This window comes from Astatotilapia calliptera, chromosome 18, assembly GCF_900246225.1.
Source record: "Astatotilapia calliptera chromosome 18, fAstCal1.2, whole genome shotgun sequence".
Classification (NCBI taxonomy): Eukaryota; Metazoa; Chordata; class Actinopteri; order Cichliformes; family Cichlidae; genus Astatotilapia; species Astatotilapia calliptera.
In genome coordinates this window covers 17,670,199-17,685,863 of record NC_039319.1, presented here as the reverse complement: position 1 = coordinate 17,685,863, position 15,665 = coordinate 17,670,199, and the positions used below count along the sequence as shown (strand labels likewise).

General features: G+C 37.7%; 1 protein-coding gene across 1 annotated transcript; it reads left to right on the top strand.

The window, feature by feature from the left end:
- The first annotated feature begins 392 nt into the window (after positions 1-392).
- On the top strand, positions 393-15,016 carry ttc39c (tetratricopeptide repeat domain 39C). The gene is made up of 14 exons (XM_026148908.1): positions 393-1,573; positions 4,223-4,271; positions 5,787-5,915; positions 6,067-6,181; positions 6,679-7,078; positions 7,554-7,722; positions 7,839-7,932; positions 8,022-8,129; positions 8,214-8,323; positions 8,413-8,536; positions 8,616-8,713; positions 8,881-8,985; positions 9,116-9,154; positions 14,286-15,016. Exons 1-14 carry the CDS (start codon positions 1,431-1,433, stop codon positions 14,373-14,375), a joined length of 1,773 nt encoding a protein of 590 aa, XP_026004693.1. The 5' UTR covers positions 393-1,430; the 3' UTR covers positions 14,376-15,016.
- Positions 15,017-15,665: the final 649 nt, after the last annotated feature.

The following is a 15,665-nucleotide window of genomic DNA, read 5'->3' as shown; positions in this document are numbered from 1 at the left end:
CTGTGCAAACGTCTTGAGCCTCCCCTCATTTCTTTATATTTAGTTTCCAAGCAGCCAGACTTTCTAGTAGTTTTTTTTAAATTAAGGGATGAACTGGTGTTGAGTCTACACATAATAGACAACTTAGAAAAGAATCAATCTTAAACTGTAAGTTTAAGCACTTTTGTATCAGCAGCCTGTTGCAAAACTCATTAGAATTATACAAACTCTGGTTTTGCCTTACTGTAGTGCCATGTATGTTTGTACATGTTTCAAAGTCCTATTTCCCTTTTTTGTAGCAAAATGTAAACACCAGAAGGTCCCGTCAAGACCTTTGCACAGTGCGGTGAGTATTTCTTTTGTAACTATAGCTCATTTTAATATTAGTAAATTATATAGCATTTAGGAAACTTTGATTGTGTTAAAATATGAAACACAATAAAATGTGGCCTTTATAAAATTCAGATAGTGTTAGAGTAAGAGCTCACACTGAGGTCTTGTCCTCAGTATTGCTTTAGAGGAAATGAGACTTTTTGGGGGGAAGATGTGGTAAAAGTAAGGAAGTTTTCCTGAAAGTATACTTTTAGAAAAGCATTAGGATAGCATAAGATTTGAAAATGTAAAAAAAAAACAACCTGTTAGGGATATATCTGTTAAACGTGTTAAATAAAATACAAAGTTGAGAAAATATCCATTATTGCCATTGGTAACCACTGGTAATTAGTCAAAAACGTCAAAAACTGTATGGACTCCTCACCTCTGCGTTTTAGCTAAAGACCACGCCCACTCCTATGCTGCCTTCAGGGTCGTTCTTTTCCCTCAGAAATGACAAATAAATTGCGCAAAGTTACAGTTAGCGCACCATTGCCTGAGAACATAACGGAAAGGAAACTCTAAAATTATAGTGTGGCTGCAAATTAAAAATAAATACATAAACAATACATGCGATCTTCCTGATGGGCAAAAATGGAAAGGTCGTAGCATAAGAAACGCAGGAACAGATGTGTTGACAAATAATTTAACACAAACAAAACCTTTTCTGTTTGTGGCTTGTTTCACCGTTTTCACCTCTGTTTGCATTAATGTATTCAATAAGAGGAATAATCTGTTCTTTTTCTTCATCTAGTTCTGTTCTTCTGCTAGAAATCTTTTTTACGATAGCACATGAAGGCAGCACGTTTCCTGGCTCACATGCAAACCAGCGGTCAGGAGACAGAATACAGAGTACGGCCGCCCAGCTGGCGGGACACTGGTTAGCTTCACTCTGTGTTGTAACCGGCTAGTTATGTGAAATAGCGGATTGTTATACGAACGTAAATATGCCAGCATTTGCTCCAAACTGCGCCACCGGTTGAGACTTCTCTGAGTGTAAGTAAACTAACCAGCTATACCGCCCTACCTGCCTGTCTCCGGTCGCGTTCAGTTCCTCACCTCCCATATCGGGTGTCTTAATGGCGGACGGAAAGGAACCAGCCCCGGCGAGCGTGGAGGAGGAGACAGACAGTATAAACGACGCAGAGCTGGCGCTGAAGGGAATCAACATGCTGCTCAACAATGGATTCAAAGAGAGCGACGAGCTCTTCAGAACATACAGGTCTGTGTGTGACTTCTCTTCCTGTATGTAAAAACAAAACAGAGGCGTATGCTTGTGTTAAATGTTATGGCAGGTGTAGCTAATGTTCCCAAACTTGTGATTAACCAATACAATTACAACTGAAGGCATCAAAGCGTGTGGTCTAAGCTTTGAAAAAACAAAAACAGGAAGAAAAAAAAGCCCACCACCCGTGTCACGCTTGTCTGGTGGAGAACCATTTGATCTGATCACAAGCAGAATTAGTGTTGTTTAAATACCCTGAGCAAATATCCACAACCACAATATGTGACATGTGTGCACATCATTAGATTTGGTGACTGTCTTCATAAATGTCTAAAAAAACAACGAAGTGCTTGCTTAACAGGTTGCCATTCCTGTTATACCGCTGTCTGGCTTTGAGGTACTTTGTACCCTTCTTGTGAAATATGTCAACATGGCCCAGCTAGTTCCTCACATCTACAGTTGAGTGACATATTAGAGGAAAACAATAACAACAATGTGTCCAGATAAGGTAACCAGGTTTCTGAGATGGTCTCTCGTTTGCTGATCCAGAAAGCATACATGAAGAGGCATACAAGCATACATGAAGACTGTCATTAGGTGAGAGTGCAATATTAAAAGATCCATAGCATCACCTGTAGAAGTCTAGGTTTATATATTTTTACACATACCAATTATTGGATGGCTGCATATGTCTTGCCTTGCTCTGGAAAGCAATGTCTTTGATGTCATTTAGGATCGAAATGCAAGCATTAAACTGGTAAACTATTCTCTTAGTCCAGTAGCACCCATCTCAGCCAAATAATCAGTAGGCATGCGAGAAAACTGCTGCATAACCTTTCTTTTTGCATTTTGCATTCATTAAAAGAGGTCACAAGTTATAAATGTTGGGAATCCCTGCTCCTGAACCGCACACGTCCTTACACATGCTTCAGCCTTTGCTTTCAACTTGAATGCTTATGTCATGAAAGGGCAGCTCCTATGGTTCCTGACCCCTGGGGAAAGCGTAAATGTCACCTCGTCCGCTAATTGCATTAAGCTCTAGGTGTCATCCTGTTTTGACTGGATCAGCAAAACGATGGAGGGAAGTGAAAAACACAAACACAGCTGTCTGAGAATGAGCTTTTACTGGCAGTATGTACGAGTTTCTGTTAAAGCTCCCCTGGTACTATTACGTTTGTATAGTATGTTGCACTTATGTGTGGAGGTGGTTCCATTATAAATTAAATCCCCATCACAGTTACACAGGGATACCTGTACCAAGTCAATTTTCCAGAATTATTTGAAACATTTTGCCGTAATTTGACTGACACGTGGTGCCTCTTGTCTTCAAAGTGAAATATAAGGCTGCTGAAATTCAGTTATTGCACCAAAATGACCACACAGCTACACAGCTACAGATGGAAATCAAAAGGACCTTTGATTTCTGTAAATGATGCAAGTTTTCAGCTACACAGATGCAAGTCTGTGTAGCTCTAAAAGATTATTATTAGTAGCTATAAATGTGTCAATTGTGACAGGGTATATGTTTTGATTATAGGGTAGAAATTTCTGAATCTCTTAATTCATCAAAGAGAAAGTTAGTTGATAAGTTTTGCATTAGCTGGCTTGTGACAGTTGTAAAGCTGTGTTAATAGTGTGTAACAGTGTATTATGAGCACCTTTGATGCCCTAAGATAATTTCAGATGAAGGGCATCTTAAAGTGTGTTAGTTATGAGGGTGAGGCCAAAAATTGCCAATTGGGGGTAGAGGGTCAAAGAAAAGAAAGTCTAATCTGAGTTTCTGCATATTTAAAGGCAACAGCATGCAGTCTGCCTTTTGTGGAAAAAATGGGTCATTCATGGATTGTTTTTCTGAAGAGCTTAAGTGAATGGTAGTGAGTGGTAGTGCAACAGGATACACCATTGCAACAAGTCAGTTTGTGAAATCTCTTCCCTCCTAGCTACTCCACAATCAGCTATAAGTGGTATATATAAGCGGAAGCATTTAGGAACCAAAGCATTGCAGATGATGTGAAGTTACAGAGTGGGGTCACTGAGTGCTCATAATGCATTAAAGTGGCCAACACTGCTGACTCAATAACTGCACAGCTCCAAACCAGCACACAAAAACTGTGTGCTGGGAGCTTCATGGTTTGGGCTTCCATGGCTGACAGCTCCTGTAGGTATAATATTTGTAGTTGACCCAGTATTATTGTCCATACAGTGTATATGTTTACAGAAATAAAGATTAATATAGTGACGCTGGTCCTATCTAGTAAACTCAATTTGGTTCCTTGATGTAAAACAAAACAAAAAAAACCTCTATTAAATATCTTTAATCTCAGAATTTGTCAGCTGTTTTTTTTTATCAAATGTGACTTGTTTTTATTTAGCACTTTAATGTTGGAAAATATCTTGGTTTTATATTTCATGAATTAATTTTTCATTGTTTTACTTCTGAATATTCTCCTCCTTCCCATTAGTATTTTTCTAACCTACAGTAGTCCTAATACATTGGCATTATTGATGCATGAAACAGGCCACATACTTTTCATTGTTTCTCCAGTGAACTTTACACTGTCAGAGAAAATCACATTATGTGAAAAGACTAACTTCTCTTATATGTTTGTGGTTTTTTTCCTCTTCTTTTTTTTTACTTTCTTTCAGGAACCACAGTCCTTTGATGAGTTTCGGTGCAAGTTTTGTGAGTTTTCTGGTGAGTGGAAAAGCAACTCGCTGCTATTTTGGTTTGTGGCCAAACTTCTCGAAGATTTTTGTAAATGTTGCTTTGGGAGCTTTTGGTTTCTTTGTGAGGCTTATGGAAGTTCCCTTGTGTTCCCTTTAAGTCCTTTTAAGCCAGCTGTTATGTTTTGCGAAGAAATTTCTAAATTATGTTTGATCAGCATTTTTCCCCCCCAGCTACAAACGTAGCTGAGTTTGACAGTTTGTTCTAAACTTTGCAAGTTTCTGCTGTCATGATTGGATGGTATCATACACATGCTGGGTCAGCAGTGGGAGGGATGTCACAAAGTACAAATACTTAATTTCTGTACTGTTACTGTACTGTTTTACTGCCTGTATTTAAACACAAGTATCTTTGTTTGATTGTTTTTAGTCACATTTTCAAAACAGGCTCGTTATTTTATTTTTATTTTTAATGCGTTTGGGAGTTATTCTTTCACATCACTGCTCAGTGTGTATGACATAAATGTCATAGAGATGAAAGATGCAAACAGCATATAATGTATGCATCATTTATTGCATTATACTCTTTTTTTTTTTTTTTTGTTTAATGTTACCCATCGAGAATGTAGGGAACAGCTACAAATGGAGTTATTTAATTTAATGTGCTTTTTCTCTGCATGATGATTGCATGTGTTGAAGCACCTATTCCCATCTATTAATATTATTATAATATTTTTTAACATGACATGAGGCTTATTTATCTTTGCAAAAAGGAGCTGATAGAAGAGCTACTATATACTTTAATATTTTCCACTTCCTGGTCAGCTGGTAACATCTGAAGTACAGTGGTATTTTTTAACAAGTCATTAATGACTCCAGAGGACTTCTGTGAGATTGACCCTTAAAGGGCAAAGATAGAATAAGGTTACACTTGCAGAGCACATCACCATGATGTCTACTCATCTTTTACTGGGAGAAATCAGAGAGCAAAAGCCCTTACGAGTTGCCAGGCACCTCAGCATGTGAAAAATGAAATTCCCAACAAAAGCTTTGACAGTGGAAAAGGACAGCAGTGTTACTGCAGTCCAAGTAACACAGAGATCTTTGTTTCAGTCGAAGCAAAAAAAGTTGGCGGCTGGGTTGTAGTGCTAGAATAATTACAGAGTTTCTGGTGTATAATTGTACTTCATTAGTAGCCTGACCAATTAAAAATAATCATTCAGAAGTAACTTTATAAATTAAATGTTTTTTAGTATGTGGCAAAATCCCAGAATTTGGCATTCAATTATTCAATTATCTCTTCATGTTTTTTTGTTTTTTTTAAAAAGGGATTTAGGTTAGCAATAGTGCATATCCTTTATCTTCTACCTGTTTTGTTCATTCATTCATTGTATGTGTAATTTGTACAAAATCTGTCAATTTGGAACAATTAGATTTCGTTTTCTTGTTTCTTTTTCTGACTCCACTGTCGAGCGTTCAGTGTAAGCGATTTTTCTTGAACCACATGTAAGTAATTGATTGCTTTTATCCGGTTTCCCTTTTGCAGAACGCCATGATGACTTTTGAAGAGGAAAAAATGCAAATGGCTTTTGAAGACCTCAAGGCTACAGAGAGACTGTGTGAGAGTGAAAACATGGGTGTCATTGAGACCATTAAAAGCAAGATCAAGCGCAATGTGAGTAAATACTTGATTAAACTGCCTGTATTGTACATCATTATATAGACAAGCATTTCATGTTGGGCCTGTAACGCCCACGTGTGCTTGTTAGCTCTCCTGCATACCTGTCTGTCATCAGCCTGTAAATGTGGGGTGTTTGTGTGGGCAGATGGACTCTCAGAGGTCAGGGGTGGCTGCAGTGGACCGACTCCAGAGGCAGATCATCATTGCAGACTGCCAGGTTTACCTGGCGGTTTTATCTTTTATCAAACAAGAGCTGTCATGTAAGGGAACCTTTGGTATTTGTTGGTTGACAGTGATGCACTCCACACGTATCACGTAGGTAGGTGACAAATTAAAGGAAAAAAACAAAACCTGTCTTTTATGCCTTGGGAAGCTTTTTTGCTGGTATGGGTCCACTTGTCTCTTTAGAGGGAAGTGTCACTTGAAATCAGTACAAAGCTGTTATGGAATGTTTTTATTGTGATGGAGGTGGTCTCTCCCAGGTAGCCCCTGTTGCAGGGATACAAGGAGTCGCTAGATCTCAATAGCTATGAGAGATTTTGGGCCAGCACTCTTTAGCGCCATCATTGAAACACCACATGACAGAAGAATCTTTTAGAAGAGTGGTTTTAGGGTGCTCTAGCCTTCCTGACATTGGCCTCTGATGGCTATGATAGCTTTTCCTTTAATTTGTCATCCACCTTTTATTTGATGTGTTAAATACAAAGAGGTTATAATAAAGGACTTTTCTCTAATCTGAGCTTCAATCCTCTGACAGCATATATCAAAGGAGGCTGGATCCTCCGTAAAGCTTGGAAGATGTACAACAAATGTTACAACGACATCACACGTCTACAAGAAGGCAGCAGGAGGAGGGGCTCTGAACAGCAAGCGACGCCGTCTTCATCGTCCGGCTCTGCTCTGTCCCACCAGAGTCGCTCTCCCTCACCCGGGTCAAGTCCATCACAGAGGCTAGATGGCATCAGTCCCGAGGCTCTGGATCGGCTGAAAGGTTCAGTCAGTTTTGGTTATGGTCTTTTCCACCTCTGTATATCGATGGTGCCACCGCACCTACTGAAGATCGTCAATCTGCTGGGCTTTCCCGGAGACCGCCATCAGGGCCTGTCAGCACTCACTTACGCCAGTGAAAGTAAGGACATGAAGGCCCCCTTAGCTACGTGAGTGAGTATGTTTGCATATCTGTATCCTGTTTTGCAACTTAAACAGTTGTGTGCAGTGTAATAAAATAATGAAAGCATAATTTGTAGAGGAAAGAAGGAAACAAAAAAGAGATCCCAGTGTGAACAGCTGTAATAATTGACTGACTCAGGTCCCTGTAGCACAATTTTCCAAATCCTGCTTCATACTGAATCGTTTGAAATTGGTTTTTAGTCCTTGGGTGCCTTGGGAACCATGTTTGTAATCAAGCCTTTAATTAAAATCAAGTGTGTGGGAATTTGGTCATGTCTGCCAAGTTAACAAATCTGTAATATAACCACATTATGCAATATTACTGTAAAATGCTGTGAATCGTATTTCCTCAGTTTTGTAAAAAGCGCAACACATTGTGCTGTTTTTTGTGTGTGTGTCATTATCATAAATTAGAAATTTGCTATATTCCCTCTCATTACAGTCTCTGTGCTTTTCTTGCAGCTTGGCTCTGTTGTGGTACCACACAGTAGTGCAGCCCTTCTTTGCTCTGGATGGCACAGACACACAGTCAGGCCTAATGGAAGCCAAATACATTCTTAAACAAAGAGAGGCTATTTATCCCAACTCCTCCCTCTTTATGTTTTTCAAAGGCAGAGTTCAACGCCTTGAGGTAAAGACATGTGAATACTAAACCTTGTTATCTTTTGCCATGTGAAGTAGTCTTCTAACTTGGAGAAGCTCAGTATTGTCTCACTGTAACTCATACTACAAAGTTTCCTTCTGTAGTGCGAGATCAGTAGTGCCTTGACGTCCTTCAGTAGTGCCTTGGATCTGGCCTCTGACCAAAGGGAAATTCAGCACGTTTGTTTATATGAAATAGGTACTGCCTGGCTCTCATATTTCTCTCATATTTCAAATATGCCTCACTCGGTATTAGTATGCAACATCATTTCTGATCGATTTTTTTAGGCTGGTGCAGCATGATCGAACTGAACTACAGAGAAGCCTACAGAGCGTTTGACAGATTGGCGACTGAATCTCGCTGGTCCCAGTGCTATTATGCCTATTTAACTGGAGGTAATTACAGCACCGTAATGCTTTCAGGGTATTTTGTAAGCTCGGTAGTGGATGCTAATCCATATTGTATGTTGTGTGGTGCAGTGTGCCAAGGAGCCACTGGTGATCTGGAAGGAGCCGTTGCTGTTTTCAAGGACGTTCAAAAACTTTTCAAACGCAAGAATAATCAGATAGAAATGTTTTCCATGAAAAGGGTGAGTGTGTAACTAGTTTGTTTCCTGTAGGAATATTATGGTGCTAAGAATGCCACTGATGTGAAGATGCACTTTTGTTTTTCAATCAGTCTGAGAAGCTAAAGAGCTCCAGTATATCCAAAGAACTCTGCATCCTATCAGTGATTGAGATTCTGTATTTGTGGAAAGCTCTGCCCAATTGCTCCAATGCCAAGCTGCAGACGATGGCCCAAGGTACTGCATTCCAAACTAATATCTCGCTTGCATTATGTGCACTAATGCAAAGTGTTTGTAATTTTGATTCCTCCCTTAGTGTTACAGGGGATTGACGACGCCTCGTGTGCAGGCCTGAAAAACCTCCTTCTTGGTGCCATAAGCAAATGTCTACATAATACCAAAGATGCCATTCAGGTACTCTTGTGTTAAATTAATTATGCAATTTGCATTTTTGGAAAATTGATGCACAGCATGAAGCACGGCCCTCGCCGGCTGCCTTAAAGGATTGTCCATGCACTTACACAACACAATAATCATTGTTTGTTTTGGTATCATGACCTTTTTTTTTTTTTTTGAAACAGTATTTCCAGCTGGCTGCAAGGGATGAGGGGGGGCGTCTGAGCAACTCTTATGTGCAGCCCTACTCTTGCTATGAACTGGCCTGTGTGCTGCTGAATTCCCCAGAGGCAAGTTTTGTGTGTGTGTGTGTGTGTGTGTGTGTGTGTGTGTGTGAGAGAGAGAGATAGTTAAACTGTCTCTCTTGGCCAAGGTCCTGGAGGAGTTACACTATCTAAATATTTATTTATTTTTTTCTAGTCTGCGGGGAAGGGCCGAATGCTAATGCTTCAGGCCAAGGTACAGTAATACTCTTTATTTATTCTCTGCCCTGAAAGGAGGTAATATGTCCTGTTTTTCCTGTCTATTTGTTAGCAGTCTAGCTTCCACTGTTTTTAAGATATCATTGTGGCGGGGTGTGGCCTGCAGAGCCGTGCAGGCCACACATCCGCAATCATGCACCGCAGACTTAAATGTTGTACTGGGTCCTGTGGTTGGAGAGGTGGTGTTGATGTGAGTACAGCTGGCAGCGGGATAGCTGCGGCCGTTGTGTGTAAATGGTGTGCCTCAATAAAAGATGTTGAATAGCAGTAAAATGCCATCGGGTCTGCTGTGGTCGTTTACGATCATTTTTAAGTTTTGTGTGATGGCAGTTACCAACAGCTCGAGCGGATTTAATTTAGGTGAAAATCTGGTTAAGATCAAGGTCGCACCATATGTGAAAATCAGTACAAAGTTTATATTAGCCATAACTTTTTATTGATCGTCTTCAAACTTCACAACAACATACTGGGCATTGGAGGACATGAGCACCCATGTAGGCTAAGCATTTCACCTTGACCGTCATTATTAGCGCCCAAGGTGAAAAAGCTGGTCTTGCAAAACATTTTAAGAAACCATATCGAGTATAATATGTTATATGGAAGGTCATGAAGAGAGCTTGTGATGTCACAGTGATGCCGTAACAGGCTGACATCCTCATATTGTAATGAAAACAGGCTGATGTCAGCATGTCTTATTAATTTTAGCGTAGTCCGTGGTCTTTGGGGCGAGTCGCACTATGAGTGATCTTGTTACTACTGGAAGTAGTTGGTAACAAGTCCTGTCTTATTTGATTAATTAAAAGCAATTAGTGTTTAGATTTTGTCTTATTTTTGCTGCGGGTCAAAGCTTTCTTTATAAAACTGATCAGGATCTTTTCATTCTGACTCATCGTTCTAAATCAGATTAAGACACCCACTGTCTGATCAGGTGACAGGATGTCTATTGGAGTGCCAGTGCTGCTTGAACTTAGTGAGCTGAGTATACTGGCTTTGCATTGACCTAAAGTTTGCCAACACTGTAGCCAAGCCTCTGTATAAGGAATGGATTTAAAATGAAAATGACGGAATTTGAATGAAAACAACAGAAATTGGGAACAAACAATGGAATTTGAATGAAAAGAACAGAATTTGATCAAAAACAAAAGAATTTTCATGAAAACAACAGAATTTGCATGAAAACAACAGAATTTGAACAAAAACAACGGGATTTGAATCAAAACAATGGAATTAGAATGAAAAGAACGGAATTAGAATGAAAAGAACGGAATTTGAATGAAAACAACAGAATCTGAGAATGAACAGAACAGAATTTGAATCAAAACAATGAATGAATGAACCATGAATTCTAAAACAAACAATAGAATTTGAATAAAAAGAGTAGAAGTAGAATGAAAACAACAGAATTTCAATGAAAAGAATGGAATTAGAATGAAATGAATAGAATTTGAATCAAAACAATGGAATTTGAGAACAAACAATGGAATTGGAATGAAAACGACAGAATTGGAATGAAAACAACAGCATTTGAATGAAAACAACGGAATTTGAATGAAAACAACGGAATTTGAATGAAAACAATGGAATTTGAATGAAAACAATGGAATTAGAATGAAAACAACGGAATTAGAATGAAAACAACGGAATTAAAATGAAAACGACGGAATTAAAATGAAAACGACGGAATTTGAATGAAAACAACAGAATTTGGGAACAAACAATGGAATTTGAATGAAAAGAACAGAATTTGAATGAAAACAACGGAATTTGATCAAAAACAAAAGAATTTGCATGAAAACAACAGAATTTGAACAAAAACAATGGAATTTGAATGAAAACAACGGAATTAGAATGTATAGAACAGAGTTTGAATGAAAGCAACAGAATTCTAAAACAAACAATAGAATTTGAATAGAAGAGTAGAATTAGAATGAAAACAACTGCATTTGAATTAAAACAACGGAATTTCAATGAAAAGAACGGAATTAGAATGAAATGAATAGAATTTGAATCAAAACAACAGAATTAGAATGAACAGAACAGAATTTGAATCAAAACAATAGAATTAGAATGAACAGAACAGAATTAGAATGAACAGAACAGAATTTGAATCAAAACAATAGAATTAGAATGAGAAGAACGGAATTTGAATGAAAAAAACAGAATTTGAATGAAAACAATGGAAGTTTAAAACAAACAACAGAATTAGAATGAACAGAAAAGGATTTGAATCAAAACAATGGAAATAGAATGAAAAGAACAGAATTTGAATGAAAACGACGGAATTTGAATGAAAACGACAGAATTTGAATGAAAACGACGGAATTGGAATGAAAACAACAGAATTTGAGAACAAACAATGGAATTTGAACGAAAACAATGGAATTTGAACTAGAGCAGGGCGATATGGCCAAAAATATTTATCATGATATATATTTGAAAATTTGCGATAACGATATAACTGACGATATAATTGATGCGAGACAAAATACAACTCCACAACATTACTAGCGCAAAAAGACAACCTTCCATTTATTTTCACTTAAACAAGAAGCTGGTTTTTATGTACATTAAAGCTTTATAAAAATGTAACAGTGCAAATGCAAATTCCTTGCTGAAAGTTTAACCAAAAGGCATTTCCAATAGAAATGGGATGACATATCCTGAGCATAACCATGTATAATATCCACTGAAGTTAAAAAGAGGTGCTTTGCAACATTAAACTGCAGTGAGCAGTACGTATTTTTCGGACCACAAGGTGCACGGGATTATAAGGCACATTAAGCGAAACAAAGCAGTCAGATAAATCAAACTTTATTAAACTCATTCTTCTTGCTTCCTCCACTTCTGTACCATTGATTTATTAATGAATGAATTCTGCTCTATTCCCATGTTGTTGCAGTATATTAATGACTAACCTTGTATTGTGGATGGATTATCTCAGTTGTTCTCCTGACTGAAGTTTGGTCCGTTTACAGCATCCCGCCATGTGATTGCATTTGTCTCTAACTATCAGGAACTTTAACGTTAACTTTTATAAGTGGAAAAGTGTTAGTGTTTGTCCTCCAGCTTCACTGTTTATGTTATGCTAACATAGCTGTGTCGCTAGCGATCAGGTAGCACATCATTATATACCAGCTAGCCCAACTTCAGTAACCCTACAAACGTCATTGCTGTTTAGTTTCCTGTCTTCATTTATGTTGGACGTGATAGCAGAGCTGTACGTTTGAATTTTTCCAGAAATCTCTGTCAGAACATGCTATATCATGCTTGGGTAACTAGCGAAACTAGCGAGCTAACTTCCGCTAGCTTCCTGCTAACTTCTAACTCCGTTAAATGTAACAAATTTTGTTTTCATGGATGCCTGGAAGTTAAACTTCATAGTTTCACCTGGTTAAGCAGCAATGCTGATCGTTTTATTAAAGATGAAAGAATTGAGACAGTTTTTAACTCTCAGTGATGCTGCAGTGTTCGTTTGATCTGAAGAATAGGGAGTTTAGGACCCAGATTACTCCCAGATTTAAGAGCATCTTAGTCCGGCAAATACGACAATAACGACAGCCGCTTGCATGTTCTGCAAAAAAATGTGCTTTGTCGTGTATCTGACGGACAAACACCAAACCAGTTCCACATCACTGAAGTTGCACCATTTTTACAAACCAATTCTGGTTCATCTGTTTCACTCAACAATCGGCCATGTGCGTATGAAAACAAAGGCACTGCGCATGCGCGTTTTACTCATATTCTATCGCGATATTTCATTTTCCTATCGTTGCCAAACATTATACCGGCATTACCGTGAACGGTATAATATGGCCCAGCCCTAATTTGAACGAAAACAACGGAATTGGAATGAAAACAACGGAATTGGAATGAAAACAACGGAATTGGAATGAAAACAACGGAATTTGAAATCAAACAACCGAATTTGAATGAAAACAATGGAATTAGAATGTACAGAACAGTTTGAATGAAAGCAACATAATTCTAAAACAAACAATAGCATTTGAATAAAAAAGTAGAATTAGAATGAAAACAACAGCATTTGAATGAAAAAAACGGAATTTCAATGAAAAGAATGGAATTAGAATGAAATGAATAGAATTTGAATGAAAACAACGGAATTTGAATGAAAACAACGGAATTTTAAAACAAACAACAGAATTAGAATGAACAGAACAGAATTTGAATGAAAACAACGGAAATAGAATGAAAACAACGGAAATAGAATGAAAACAACGGAAATAGAATGAAAACAATGGAAGTTTAAAAGAAAACAACAGAATTAGAACGAAAACAACGGAATTAAAATGAAAACAATGGAAGTTTAAAACAAACAACAGAATTAGAATGAACAGAACAGAATTTGAATCAAAACAATGGAAATAGAATGAAAACAACGGAAATAGAATGAAAACGACGGAATTTGAATGAAAACAATGGAAGTTTAAAACAAACAACAGAATTAGAATGAAAACAACGGAATTTGAATGAAAACAATGGAAGCTTAAAATAAAACAACAGAATTAGAATGAAAACAACGGAATTTGAATGAAAACAACGGAATTAGAATGTACAGAACAGAGTTTGAATGAAAGCAACAGAATTCTAAAACAAACAATAGAATTTGAATAAAAAGAGTAGAATTTGAATGAAAACAACAGAATTTGAATGAAAACAACGGAATTAGAATGAAATGAATAGAATTTGAATCAAAACGACGGAATTTGAATGAAAACAGCATTTGAATGAAAACAACGGAATTAGAATGAAAAGAAAAGAATTTGAATGAAAACAATGGAAGTTTAAAACAAACAACAGAATTAGAATGAAAACAACGGAATTAAATGGTCTGAATGCCTGATGCAGTCTCGCCCTGCAGAGCAGTGTTGTAAGTATCTTGCTTGCATTAGATCTCACTCTATTAGCCGTAACAGCCATCTCTGCATGTCTGGGCAGACACACGGTGTCTAAGAGGAGCACTGGGCACTGGGCTCTCTGTTTTTCTTACCTGATTGGTCAGCATGTTCATTGATCTGTCTGTGTTGACTGCAGAGGTTGTTAGAGGGCAGAGCACGAACAAAATAAAATTCATTTTGTTTTCCGTGCAGGAGGACTACGCTGGCTATGACTTTGAGAACCGACTCCACGTTCGTATTCATTCAGCTTTCGCCTCTATGGCGGCCTCCGCCCAGCCTTGAACTTTAATCTGAAATGTCTTTGAAAAAGCCACAATAATGAGTATGGATATTTTCACTTTAAAATAATTTCTTTATACTTATAAGATTCTGAGCCAGTGCATCATTTAGAACACAAACATGAATATTTCACAAGAAAACAGGTACAAGAGGTGTTATCGATCTGTTACTGTACGGCACAATACACTGTTTGTTTTTGTCTTCAGGGTTTGTTTTAAAACTAGATACCTGTTGAATTGAATGAAAACCCGTAGATTTGTTTTGTAAGATCTTAGGCATTATTGCTTACATGGAGGAAATGTTCTTCAGATTGTGTAAAGGCACATATCAAGTATTAAGCATCAAAGCAATTACAAGAAATGACTCTGAAAATGTCTTTAAGAAGCCAATATTTCCACTTCAGTGTTGGTTGTTGACTTTGACATTTGTAAAGCTAATCTATAGGCAGTTTATTAATCTTTTGTTTTTGTTTTTTTAAAAGCACAGCCCCTTTTTAAGCAGTCGTTTTTATCAGTGTAAATATGTCTCACATAAAGGTTTTAATAAATGTGCCACTTTGAGCGGCTTAAATGCACAACGCTCCTTTCTGCTGCAAAGTTTTTCCTGTATATTTGTTATAATAAAAACAACATTGTAAAACTGAATATCTGTTTTCGTCGACTGTTTAAGTGTCATAGCTTAAAGGTGACAAATACATTTCTTCACCAACAGAATTTGTACTTCTTTAGTGATCAAAGTAATCACGAGGGGCATTAAGCCTTTCCTGTAGTGGCTTATGAGGCACAGACAATGATGAGGAATCTTTTATCATTCTTCCTCAAACTGCTTCAGATGCCTTCAGATCATGGAAAGTGGACATTTTTTTTTTCCTTACCATTTTCTTGTTTTGTGTTAACTTTTTTTTTATCCTGTATTACAGAACTTCCGAGCTTCATCTATGAACTACTGCTATTATATTGTTATTACATCCATCTTCTTCTGGTTATTAAATTCAAGGTAACAGGGGAGCTTGGGCCTATCCCAGCTGTCACAGGCGCACAGGCCACCAGCCTGTAACAGGGCTAATACTTATTACCTGTTTTAATTCATTGTTCCTTGATGACAGGGTGTCTTGTACCCAAGGTAGCAAAGCAATGCTAAACCATGATTCCCCCTTTATACTAGGTTTCATGGTCCTGATTTTGGTGATGGTGTGTCTTCTGCCCCTCTAAACATATTTAGATGGGCATCTTTTTGCTAAAAAGATCAACGTTTGTTTCAGCTGTCAAATGGAAACATGCCAAACAAAATTTA

Excerpts from the sequence above, each read along its gene's own strand:
- ttc39c (XM_026148908.1), top strand. The coding sequence starts at position 1,431 with ATGGCGGACGGAAAGGAACCAGCCCCGGCGAGCGTGGAGGAGGAGACA. Across the intron at positions 1,574-4,222 it reads GAGCTCTTCAGAACATACAG|GAACCACAGTCCTTTGATGA; the intron begins GTCTGTGTGTGA and ends ACTTTCTTTCAG. Across the intron at positions 7,079-7,553 it reads ATGAAGGCCCCCTTAGCTAC|CTTGGCTCTGTTGTGGTACC; the intron begins GTGAGTGAGTAT and ends CTTTTCTTGCAG.